Genomic DNA, 13,413 nt, shown 5'->3' with positions numbered 1-13,413 from the left:
AAAATGTTGGGTCTCGGAGCCAGCGCCTCTGAGCACATGGTTGGGACGGATCATTTCCTGGTCCTGTTCTCTTTTTACGGTTCTGGACATTTGTTGAAGACTAGGACAATTCCCAAATTGAATGGAAGCTGGTGCAATGTCACTGAGGTCTCTTGTGCTCTATTCAATCCTCCTCCTCCTTCTTTCTCAGGCAACCCGACTCTGATGTGGTCCTGTTCATTCAATGGATCACCAAGGCCATGGACCTTTTAGCACCCCTGAAAACTCATACAGCTGTAAGATCCAAGCCTCCTGCTCCCTGTTTTTCTCACGCCTTAATAGCAGAGAAAATCTTGTGTGAAAAGCTTGGGGGCAGCTGGAGGAGGTCCTATGACCCCGAGGCAAAGCGGCTCTTTGAAGCATCTCACAGTAAATTCTGCAGTCATTAGAGGGCACCTCTTAATATGCAGTAAGGCTGCCACTAATCCCTCGAGGGGGAGAAAATTCAAAAACGCTGTGCTACTTTTTCCTGACAGTTTCTGTACTGCAGAACTGGTGACTTCCTCATGCCTAGTCACAAGCCTGCCCTCTCTGAGTTTTAGCTATGAATGATTGAAATGCAAATCAGCCCCCCTCCTCCCAGAATGGTAGCACGCTATGTTAATCCTTTCCTCAATAAGATCTGGATTGCATCTTTTAACTCTGGCATCTTTCCTGCCACTCAGAAACAATCATTCTCCAGTATTAGGGGTGTCTTTCATAGATTTACATGCTTGAATATTCCCCGTCGTCGAAGTGGGAGTCCCACGGTACATAGAATAGCAGTAATATATGCATATATACATGAAAATTACCATAATTACATATATGCATACATAGAATGCAGTAAAATACCTAAAGTTTAAAAGTACCATAGAATAGAATAGGCCCATAGAAAGCCTAAGGGAGAACTCACTTTAGTAACATATCAGTGTCAATCAGGCTGTAGCTCCCTCTTGAACCTTCTCCTCAGAAGCCCAAGTCCTCAGATTTTCTAACGCACGTCGTGTGAAGGGAGTCTCCCTGAGCTCTGCTCAGTTTTTCTTCTCACTTAGCTGTTTTTTCTTAGATGTCTTCCTCAAGGAAATCTTTGTTCAAACCATGTCCATCATGTGGAAAATTGCGTCTCTTTCATGAAGATCCTCACAGTAAATGTTTTTACTGTCTCTACCCGGACCATGAAATGAAGAACTGTAAGTACTGCCGTACTTTTCCACCTAAAACTTTAAGGGACATGGAGGCCCGTCTCCTTCTGTGGCTACAGAAGTTGAAGACAACTGACACTGTGGTCTCGGAGGTTGAGAGTGTCTCTTCTTTCCAGTCAAAGGCCTCTCAGAAGCGTGGGTCGGAGACGGAGATGCCTTCTCCTTTTCTCAAGAAAAGTAGACTTGTGGAAATCTCTAAGGATGTCTCCCCACAGGATTTACCTCCAATTACGCCTACCGGACCTGGCTCTCTGGCGTCACTGTCCAAAGGCATGCCATCATCCTCAAAAACGGGCACTGGCTCGTTGACGCGTCCGTCGACAACATCTTCGACGAGGAAATCCGTGGATGCCGTCTCCACGTCGACGACGACATGCTCAATGTCTTCGAGAACTACGTCGACGACGTCCTCGTCGACGACGACCCATGAGGTGAGACCCATTACCTCTATCCTAAAGATCTCGTCAACGACTGTCAAATCAACACCGTCGTCGAAGAAGCCACCGTCAACGCGTCATTCGTCGACGCGCTCCTCGTCGTCGACCAAGACAACCGCATCGTCGACGGGCCACTCAGTCGGCGGCCCAGCCTTCGGTTGCCACTCCGTCGACGGCTCAGCCTTCGTCGACGGGACCATCTTCGTCTACGAGCAAGACTCCACCCTCGTTGACGACGTCGACGGCGAAAAAATCTTCGTCGACGAAGGCTAAATCACATCTGTCTACAGTTACAGATTCTTTGTCCGTGGGCACGGCACAGACCCCTCAACCTGCTTTTGGATCTTGTCGACGTCGCATCATCCTTTAGCCACGGCTACCACCTTCACAGTGGTCACTGATTCCATTCTTAAAAGGGTGCCTCTTATACAGTTGAGTCCTATAAAGAGTGGTTCTATTCTTCCAGACCAATTGTTTCAGTCTGCGGAGGAGGATTTCAATGATGGTTCAGAGGTGGAGAATGTCTTTAGACAAGCGTCTAGCCCATCCGAGCTTCACATTAAGTGCCAAGATTATGATGAAGAGGAGGAAGAGGACGTCTAAGATGGGACAGATCTATTTCCTGTAGACAACTCAGAGGCACCTATGGCGGAACAGACGACACAGATACCACTGTCTTTGGTAATGAATCTGCAACACATGCTGGACGATTATAATCGCAGATTCCCACCGTCTAGGCCTGTTTCTCCAGTGCCGCAACCTCCTCCACAGCCTCAAATTCCTGCACCAGTTCCACCCAGGTCACCAGTGCGTGACCAGCAGGATACGGATAATGAGGACCAAGACCCTCACAACACAGATCAGGATGATGATGATGATGATAAAGGCCTTCAAGAGTGGGACGATTACAGGGCTCAAACACCTTCAACCCCACCAACGCCGCCATTAGCTTCACCTCCTGTGGACATTGGCAGTTTTCATAACTTAATGGTCCGCGCAGCTAAGAGGTTTCACCTCACTTTAGAAGTCCAACAGACTGATTGTTTTCTTTGACTTCAAAGACTTACTCAAAGGCAAGCTCACACTATTCCGATAATCGACCATATCTGGAAGGAAGGTCTCAAATTGATGGAGCGACCAAATTCGATCCCAGCTGTCTTACCAAGGCTTGATAAAAAATATAAAGCGCCAGCAGATTCTCCGGCATGCCTAGTGTCACAGCCTAAGGCGGATTCCGTCATTACTCAGGCAGCTCAAAAAAGGTCCCGCAATCCTGCCACGCCTCTCGCATCTCCCCCTGATCAGGAAGGCCGCAAGCTGGACTCTATAGGGAAAAAGTTTACCACCATGGAAGCCACGACTGTAAGAGTGGCTAATTCCTTGGCTATTCTTGGGCGGTATAACCGCCAAATGTGGTCCGAAATTGCAGCATTAATTCCACAATTACCGGATGCCATCCTCGCGGAAGCACAAGCCATCATTCAGTAGGGAGAAAAGATTTCATCAGAGATCATTGACTGCGCTCTTCATATCTCCTCTACGGGGTTCAGGCATTTGGCTGGGGCTGCTGTTTTGAGGCGTCATGGCTGGTTAAAATCGACAGCATTTCGCCCAGAGGTTCAGGCTAGAGTACTCGATCTACCATATGACGGTGATTCGCTCTCCGGCAAACATGTCGACGATGTCCTCGAATCGATAAAAAAGGATACAGATACGGCCAAGGCTTTGGCAACCCTCCAGTATAGAAAACGGCCATTTCGAGGTACACGTGGTAGAGGCGTCAATTTTTCCACTTTTCGTGGATCAAACCAATATCGCTCTTACAATGAAAACCGTCAAAGGAATACTTACCAGTCCCAAAATCGACAGACCTCCTCCAGACCATACCAGAGGAAAACCACATACAGAGGTGGTTCAAATGCAAAGAAACAGTGACGGTCCCAGCGTCAACCTTCCACCGACTGTAAAAATTGGAGGACGAATCTCCAACTACATCTTCAATTGGTCCAACATCACCTCCGATCAATGGGTCCTAGATGTGATTTCAAAAGGACATACCCTGGAATTTACAAAATTTCCTCCCAATCGCCCTCCTACTGGTCCGCCCCCTCCCCATTTCGAGGAACTATTGGCTCAAGTCAAATTAATGATCAGAAAAGGTGCTATCGAGGTGGTACTGCAAGGCCAGCAAGGCAAAGTATTTTACTCCCGTTTCTTTTTAATCAAGAAAAAGTTGGGAGAGTGGCTCCCCATTTTGGACTTACGGGCACTGAACAAGTTCATCACATCAAAAACATTTCAAATGTTGACCTTGCTTCAAGTTTTAAATTATCTCAACCCCGGAGAGTTCTTCTCCAAGATTGACCTCCAGGACGCATACTTTCACGTGCCGATTCACCCCAGGCACAGAAAGTATCTCCGTTTTACAGTCGGACACCTACACTTTCAATTCAGAGTACTGCAGTTTGGCCTACGCTCAGCACCGAGGGTCTTTACCAAGATCATGGCCCCGGTAGCTGCTTTTCTGCGCCTACAAGGCATTCAATTTTATCCATACCTGGACGACTGTCTTATAAAGGCCCGACCCTCCAGCTGGCAAATCAGCACACTCAGGTTTGTCTTTCTCTTTTTCAAAACTTGGGCCTTTCCATCAATTGCCAGAAGTCACACTTTCACCTGTCTCAGCGGCGAGATTTTCTAGGAGCCTCACTAGATTCTCAGCTGGCAAAGGTTTTCGTCTCTCAGGAAAGACAGGACCGTATGCTCAAGATGGTACGATTCCTGCAGTCAAAACTGTACGTTTCAGTCCGGATGTTGAAATCATTCCTGGGCATGGCTTCCTCGTGCATACAGTTGATCCTCTACTGCAGGCTACATATGAGAGTTGTACAAGAAGAACTAGACAAGCAGTGGAAGCAGATTTCAGGGTCGTTCAACGACAGGATCCTCCTCACGCCCCGCATCCAGGTGGCTCTGGAGTGGTGGTCTCACCCTCTGAACATATCCAGGGGTCGGTCTTTTCAAGACGCAACTCCGACTCTGACTCTTACAACCGATGCGTCTCTAGAGGGTTGGGGAGCACACCTCGAAGGAATGTCGGTAAAAGGGAAGTGGACTGCAATCCAGCGCACTTGGCATATAAACCGCCTAGAGCTTCTGGTGATCTTCCTTGCCCCGAGATCTTTCCAGAGGATAGTGCAGGGCCAATCTTTGCTGGTGAGAACAGACAACACCACCAGCATGCACTACCTAAACAAGCAGGGCGGCACGAGGTCCCTACTGCTTTCCCGACAAGCACAGGAGATATGGGACTGGGCGATTCATCATCAAGTTCATCTTACAGCCATCCATGTGCCGGGTGTTTCCAATGTTCTGGCGGACTCGCTCAGCAGATCTCTCTCGGACAATCACGAGTGGGAACTCAACCAACCTACTCTCGGGTTCATTTTCCATCAGTGGGGCCAGCCGCAGATGGATCTCTTTGCGACTGCCGCGAACAGGAAATGCCAACGCTTTGCAAGTCGTCATCCCCACAGAGTCGAGCGGAAATGCATTTTCGATAAACTGGTCGAACGAATTCATCTACGCTTTCCCTCCACTTCCTCTGATTCCGCACCTGTTGCACAGGATGAGGCTTCAACCCTGTCATGTCATCCTGATCGCACCCAAGTGGCCGCGACGCCCATGGTTCTCGGACCTTCTTCTGTTTTCCCAGAACGAGCCAATATCGCTTCAGCCCCTGCCTCACCTCCTCACGATGAAGCAAGGGCAGATTTGCCACCCAGATCCGGCATACCTCCAGCTCCATGCCTGGCACCTGAACACAATGAATTTGCACGTCTAACCATCGACGCAGATTGCAGGGAAGTGTTGGCGCACGCTCGCGCTCCATCCACCATTGAAGTGGAAGCGTTTCTGTGTCTGGTGCCACACCAAAGCCTTGGATCCAATGACCGCCAAACCAGAACAGATCCTGCCTTTTTTCCTATCCCTTGCAAAGTCGGGACTTTCTCACTCCACTCCTCTCACTCCACTCTTAAGGTGTTTCTGGCAGCACTTTCCCGCTTCCGTCATGATGGTTCCACATCACTATATTCCTCTAGAGTCATCTAGAGGCCTCTCCCGGATGTTTCCACCCATTCGTCGCCCTCCACCTGCTTGGCGCCTAAATATGGTTTTGTCTCAACTCCTCCTACCTCCTTTCGAGTCCATCCATTCGGCAGGCTTAAAATTCCTCGTGTGGAAAGTTGCTCTGCTGCTCGCCTTAACATCATCTAGGCGTGTTAGTGACATCCAGGCATTCACAATTCAGCCTCATTTTCTCCAGTTCTCCAATGAGGCTGTTACGCTACGTACTAATCCAAAATTTATCCCGAAAGTTCCAAGTGATTTCCATCTCAATGAACCTGTCATTCTAAAGACTTTCTTTCCTGATCCACAAACTCCTGCTGAACGTTCATTGCATTCATTGGATGTGAAACGCTGTCTCAAGTTTTACATTCAGCGTACTACATCATTCAGGAAATCAGACTAACTATTTGTGGCCTATGGCCTGATCTGCAAAGGACAACCTGTTACCAAACAGACTATTACTAGGTGGATTTCTTCCACCATTACTTTTTGTCATCAATGGGCTGGCAAGCCCCTTCCTGCTCCAGTACGAGCTCATTCAACTAGAGCTGTGTCAACTTCTACTGCCCTCTTTGCGGGGGTACCTCTACGGCACATTTGCAGAGCTGCTACGTGGTCGAGCAGCCATACTTTTACAAAGCACTATATTCTACAATTAGACAGATGCCTGCAAATGCGGCAGTGGGACAAGTGGTGCTGTAGAATCTTTTCCAATAACGGGGAGCCTCTGTTGCTACCCGCCTCCAGTCATAAAGGTATTTTCTCTTCAATTTTGATATTTTCTATATTCAATGATATGTTCTTGTATGCTTGGAGTTTTATGTTACCTTTATGACTTAGATGATGATTTACTGCTTTCTACTCTTATTCAAGCATGTGAAACTATGAAAGACACCCCTAATACTGGAGAAGAATATAAGTTACTTACCTGTAAACTGTGGTTCTCCAGTATTGGTGTCTTTCATAGATTCACATGCGACCCTCCCTTCCTCCCCTCAGAGGCTCCCTTCTCCTGAGGCACTTTTGGTTACTTGGTGCTCCGAAAATCTGAGGACTTGGGCTTCTGAGGAGAAGGTTCTAGAGGGAGCTACAGCCTGATTGACACTGATATGTTACTAAAGTGAGTTCTCCCTTAGGCTTTCTATGGGCCTATTCTGTTCTATGGTACTTTTAAACTTTAGGTATTTTACTGCATTATATGTATGTATATATGTAATTATGGTCATTTTCATGTATATATGCATATATTGCTGCTATTCTATGTACCGTGGGACTCCCACTTCGACGACGGGGCATATTCAAGCATGTGAATCTATGAAAGACACCAATACTGGAGAACCACAGTTTACAGGTAAGTAACTTATGTTCTTCCTTCTTCCACTCCTAAAAACAAAATACAATGTGTGCTTAGTAATTTCAGGCCCATCTCACATCTGCCAGCCTCGGCAAAGATCTTGGAGAAGTTAGTGAACCACCAAATCTCATCCTATGTAGAGGCAAATTGTCTGCTCCAGAATTCAGCATAGAAACTGCACTATTGGAAGTGTCATGAGTCTGTTTGCGAAACACAGGACAGAGGTGCTTCCACTATGTTTGTATTAGATCTTTCAGCAGCATTTGTCAGGATGTCGCATCTCACCATGTTGAATAGATTAATTCAACGTGGCTTTCAGTGCAGTCTTATCCTGGATAAAATCCTTCTTGGCAGAACGTTCAGAGTGTTTTTCTTCACCCTTTCTATTCCTCCAGAAACACCTTGTCTGTGTGGTACCACAGGGCTCTGTCCTGAGACTGCTGTTTTTCAACATGTTTTTTAGCTCCACTTGCCACCTTGATTGAAACCTGGCGGGTGAAGGTGGTTTGCTATGCGGATGAGATGCTCCTGTTTTTGTCCTTCAGGGAGCACTCAGAAGCGGCCTTCCTCAAATTCAGAAAGTGCTTGTAAGGTATATTCAATTGGGTAGAGTCCAATTTTCTAAAATGTAATGCAGACAAAACAGGAGTTCTTTTCAGCCAGAACCCCCTAATCTTCTGGTGGCCTGATGAACTTGATCGGCCCCCATCGGCTATGAATCTGGGCATCCTGTTTGATTCTGACCTCGATTTCACAACACAAATCAAACTGATCTCTTCGATTTTCTCCCTGTTGCTTGGATCTGTCAAGAAGCTGCTGTTCCTTGCTCCGCAGGAAACTCAAACATTTGTGGTCTGTGCACTCATAAATTCACATCTTGACTATGTCAACAGCCTCTATCTGACCCACAGACGCCAAATAATTCAGAATGCAACAGGCTGATCTGCTGGGTCACTTTTCGCAAACAAATTTCATCTTGCTTAAGACCGCTATATTGGCTACCACGGTTGAAAAGAATCAAATTTAAGGCCCTTACCCTGGTTTTTCAAGCACTTGAAGGCAAAGATCCGCTGTTTTTGAGAAAGACCTGACCAATACCGACAAGAGAGATCTTTGAGAGTTAGTGACTTCCGGCATGTGTGTATTACCAGATTTGCTAAAGCTCAACGTGGAGGCAGGTCATTCACGGCACTGACTGCGAAGTTATGGAACTCTTTACCACTTAAACTTTGCTTGGCTCAGTCCGTGCACAGTTATAAAAAACTTGGCTCTTTGACCAAGATTAGATCTCTGTTGCCAGTTCTTTCTCATTTGCTACCGCTCCACCGAATAGAAATCTAAAAGGCTGGATACCTTTGGAAAGCGGAGTTTCTCTTTTGCAGTGTTGACCGTACGATGTGATCTACTAGAGGTGTCCCACCCAGTGTATTGGGGCTAAGCGCTAAACTTTTGTGTCGTTACCCGCTCAACGTGGGAATGGAAGCACTCACTTTTTGTTTAGTAACCCTCACACACCCTAGTGATGTCATGCTTCATCATTGGGTTCACCCTGACTCCTAAAGGTCAGGGTGGGATCAACCATATTCCAGGGTGTGCTTAGGAGAGAAAGGCCAGGGGGTCTAAAGATAAAAATCCCTCTACGTCCCCAGGTATTCCTTTATTGTTGGAGGCGTAGGGGATATCAAAAATACATATACACACACAAGGGGTCTTCAGGAGGTGATGGTCCTATGACCCTAGTGTCTTGCTGACATGTTTCAGCCCTTCGAGAGGCCACTAAGGTCCAGGGCTTTCCTCAGGGCAAATAGTTTACCTTCCTGGTTGAACTCAAAGGGATTTCCTTAACTTTCCAAATGGAGAATGCAGAAAGCTGTATTCTCAACAATGGTATGGAAGGTATACTTATCTTCCATTTGATTTTCTTATGTCTTATATCTGCCCTATTATGGTGGATAGCATGTATGTCAAGGGGAGCGGTTGTAAGGGTAGCCTTTTAGTCACACTTTCGTCAAAGATCCTGCCTCATGAATCCTGCCTCATGAATCACCTATTTAGGTCCCGCATCTCCCGGCTCTTTGATGGATCCCATCTTTAAGGAGAGATGGTGGACTCTTTCCAGCACAGCAGGGTTATGGCCAGGTCCTTGAGGCTTTCCATGGCCTCTTGCCAACCTAAGTCTGCCTTACATCCCTTTCGTGGCTTTCAACTGTGCCTCTTTACTCCCAGCTGCCATGGCCTGCAAGCTTTGCAATCCTTTCGTCGCAGAGGATGTGGTTTCCATAGACCACATATGGCAGGTAGCTAAAAGTCGGGCCAATTCACCACCTCCCTGCATCCCCCCATACCCCTTAAGTTTGCCCTCCAACCTACATTGCCATCCAGGAGGGGAGGGCTAGGTTCCGCCATCACCTTCACGTCTGCAGGTTGATAACATCAGACAGTTGGGTTTTCCAGCTGGTCCAAAGGGGCTACTCCCTCACATTTGTGGCCACCCACTTACAGCTGGCTGACGGAGGACCACCTCACCTTACTTCAGAAGTAGGTTGTGGTTGCTATTTCCCGGTATGTTCTGGTGCCCAAGTAGGATGGAGGCATTAGTCGTATCCTAGACCAGCGCCCTTAACTCTTTCTTGAAAAAGGAGAAGTACAAGATGCTCACCTGTGGCCAAGTCCTGTCTGCCTTGGATCCGGGAAAATGGGTGGTAGCATTGGACTTGCCGGATGCATATTTTCACATCCTGCCTGCCCACAGACATTTCCTGTGGTTCATGGTGGGCTAAGAGCACTTTTAATTCGCTGTGCCCCCCTTCGGCCTTTCCAGCGCCTTTCGGGTGTTTACCGTGAGGTTGGTGGTGGTTGCAGCACACCTGCAGAGGTCAGGGGTTCCAGACAACACCACTGCATGTGGTACTGCAACAGACAGGGCTGAGTAAGGTTGTGGACCCTCTGTCAAGAGGCCTTGTGCCTCTCGACATGGCTGGATCACATGGGCATATCCCTAGCGGTTCGACACCCGGCGGGCGCTCTGAATGCCAGAGCAGACAAACTCAGCCATCAATGCTTAGCAGTTCACAAATGATGTTTCCATCCGGAGATGGTGCCAGTTTTCTTCCAAGAGTGGGGAGATCCTTGGTTAGATGTCATCGCCTAATCCAGGAACGTGCAATGTCCTGAGATTTGCGCACTGCAGTTTCCAAGGCAGCTTTTGTCTCGGGTGGAGCACGGGCCTCCTGTATGCCTTTGTCCCAAAAGCACTCCTGCCGTGAGGTCGCAAGAAGATCAGGAACGGCCGTCCCAAGTCATCATTGTGGCTCCGGATTGGGCACGGACAGTATAATATCCCGAGCTGTGGAGCTTGAGCACCGAACCTCCTATTAGGCTTCTTCTTCGGGAGGATCTTCTTCCTCAGCAACAGGGCAGAGTTCTGCACTTAAACCCAATATCGCTACATCTTTTAGCGGGGAGATTTATTGATGACAGCTAACAGATTTCGACCTTCCGCTAGAAGTCTGTAATATAATACGGACAGCCAGGCGTCCCTCCACCCAGATGGGATACGTCTGCCATTGGAGCAAGTTCCTGACATTGTGTACAGATAAACACGTTGATCCCCTATCTGTACCCATTACCCAGGTTATTTTTTTCATTCTCACATTAGCCCAGCGGGGATCTATTTTGGTCACATCAAAAGTTTCTTTCTGCCATTTTGGCATTTCTCAGTTGCCAAATAAGCCATCCATTTTCAAATTCCCTATTGTACATAGGTTCCTGAAAGGTCTCCAGCATATGTTCCCAGTAGCGCCTTTTATCATGCTTCAGTTGGAGCTCGGCCTAGTTCACACTTTTCTGATGTTCAATTCCTATTAGAAGCTCCACAACTGCTCACTCAGACTTCTAACCACCCAGACGGCCTTCTTAGTGGTAATAACATCTGCCCAAAGGGAAATTGAGCTACAGACATTATGTGCACATCCTCTGTACCTTACTATCTACCCAGACAAGCTGGTCCTTTGGACTCTAGCAGCCTTTTTACCAAAGGTAGTAACTTCCTTTCACGTAGGCCAATCTATCTCTCTGCCTATCTTCTACGCTCTGCTTCACCCTTCTAAGGCAGAGGAGAGACCCCACCAGCTAGAACAAAAAAAACTTTGTCAATTCTACCTTGAGGGAACAAAAGAGTTCTAGGTGGACGTTCAAACTCTTTGTGTGGTATGTTAAGGCCAAGAAAGGAAAGGCATGTGGTGCAGAAGTGGACTTCTTGGGACGGATAGTGCTCTACATCAAAATCTGCTATGCACTGGCCAGAAAGCAGCCTCCTGAGGGTTTGCGTGCTCATTCCACCAGATCGAAGGCTGCTACCCCTGCATTAGCCCACAGATTTCCTGTCCTAGATATCTGTCCGGTAGCAATGTAGCTTTCCTTTCATGCGTCTACGATACAGTACAGTCTAGACAGTCAAGTCCGGCGTGACATTCACTTTGCCCTTTCAGGACTTTCTAGTCTAATCCGTTTTGCAGCCCAACTTCCGGGAATGTATTGCTTGGTTGTCTATTCTAAAGTAAGGAATCTGCAGTTCAAAGTCTCTATCAAATGAACAAGTTACTTACCTTTGGTAACGCCTTATCTGGTAGAGACTCTATCTAGCCACAGATTATTCATTAACCCTTCCATCCTCCTCGCTCTGCAAATGGATTATAATGTAAAGGACGTTCCCTTTAAGGGCCCTAGCTTCAAATACCAGTGGTCAGTGTCATGAAAAGAAACTGATGTTGGTGCGCTGGGGTGGCACCTTTATAAGGACTGTGCACGTCACTTCCAGTGCAGATGACACAGGCTATGCCATGTGGAGCTGAACTATGCCACCTACCAGCACACTGGGGTATTGCTCACCAGAAGTTTCCAAATTCAGTCTGACGCCTGGGAAATATACTAAGGTGAGGAATCTACAGTTAGATAGTCTCTACCAGGTAAGGCACTACCGAGGGTAAGTAACTTGTTTGTTTAATAGCTTTACTTCTGTTATATGAGCATCTAGCATTGAAATATCAGCCAAATTCTAATTTTTATTTATTTTATTCTTTTTTTAGTTGTCACATGTGACTGCACTGAAGTTGAAAGAGACTTATGGTACGTATAAGTGAAAACATTAGTTTTAAATTGGTTACTTCAGTTTGTCAGTCTGCTTCTGCAGGCAGTCTACATTTTCTAGCTATAGTAAAGCACATTCAATTTTCATGAAATACTATTGATATGCACAATAGACCAATCAAATACCAACATGCTGTCTTTTGGAGAAGTACCACCATCGGCACATCTCGCACCGCTTAACAGTCTGAAATTTATCTTGCAGGAGTATGGTGCTTTTGCTCCTGCTTTCTCAAATTTTTTGGTAACTTCAATTACTGCTACTGCTGTTAGGAAACTGATTGCTTCCTTTCTTTTTTCTTCCTTCTTTCTATATTTGCTTCTTTCTTTTTCTTGTTTTCTCCTTCTACCTCTTTTTTTCTATTGCTCTTTCTTTCCTGCTGTTCCTTCCTGCCTTTCCTACCAGCTAAGGTATTTACTCTATTAAACTTGTGTCTGTGCTGTTTTAAAATCTCAACCTCCAAGTGTCCCTGCCAACTAGTAACGGGGTAGAACTTGCTTCTGTAGTTGTTACTTTAGAGCTTCACCAAGCAACTCACCTTGCTGCCCACCACCCCCACGGAACTGTGCATACTGCATAAATAATAAAGTTCTGCATCCCTCCACATGGACACATTGTTGCCAGTTCCTTCTATTTCACCAGACACAAGTGCAGAACCTGCTTCTCCAGCAATCTGTAAATTCCTTAATTCGCCAGTATTAGATCTGTCATAGATTCACATGCTTGCATCATTCGCCGTTGTTGAAGTGGGAGTCCCACGGTACTATATCAAAGCAATACGATTAGTAAGCATAGGCTACTATGGCACTAGGCCATGCATTTAATAGCCTGTCTAAGTCATTATTTAAAAAGGACCAAACTTGGTCTATAACCAATAAACAGACAGCACCCTCTAGAACACTCCCCACACAGGCTAGATCCCTCAGATTTTCTACCGCACGTCGTGTGAAGGTAGTCTCCCTGAGCTTTTCTCAGTTTATTCTTCAAACCTTCTGATTTCAGGAAACACTTCTCATGTCAGACACATTTTGCTTTCCAATATTACCCTTGGACATTCTGGTCATGACAAACATTCTAAGAAGGGTTTATTGAGGCCATGTAACACCCGTGGCAAATTGATGG

General features: G+C 46.6%; 1 protein-coding gene across 3 annotated transcripts in view; it reads left to right on the top strand.

Annotated features, from left to right (window-relative positions):
- Positions 1–13,413, top strand: part of GPCPD1 (glycerophosphocholine phosphodiesterase 1) — a 733,645-nt gene that overhangs the window by 462,384 nt on the left and 257,848 nt on the right. For all 3 annotated transcript variants that reach the window (XM_078649507.1, XM_078649508.1, XM_078649506.1), the window contains one exon: positions 12,233–12,272. In XM_078649507.1, the coding sequence (XP_078505633.1) occupies positions 12,233–12,272 (40 nt within the window). The remainder of the gene's footprint in view (positions 1–12,232; positions 12,273–13,413) is intronic.

This window comes from Lissotriton helveticus, chromosome 6, assembly GCF_964261635.1.
Source record: "Lissotriton helveticus chromosome 6, aLisHel1.1, whole genome shotgun sequence".
Classification (NCBI taxonomy): Eukaryota; Metazoa; Chordata; class Amphibia; order Caudata; family Salamandridae; genus Lissotriton; species Lissotriton helveticus.
This window is presented reverse-complemented; position numbering and strand designations above follow the sequence as displayed.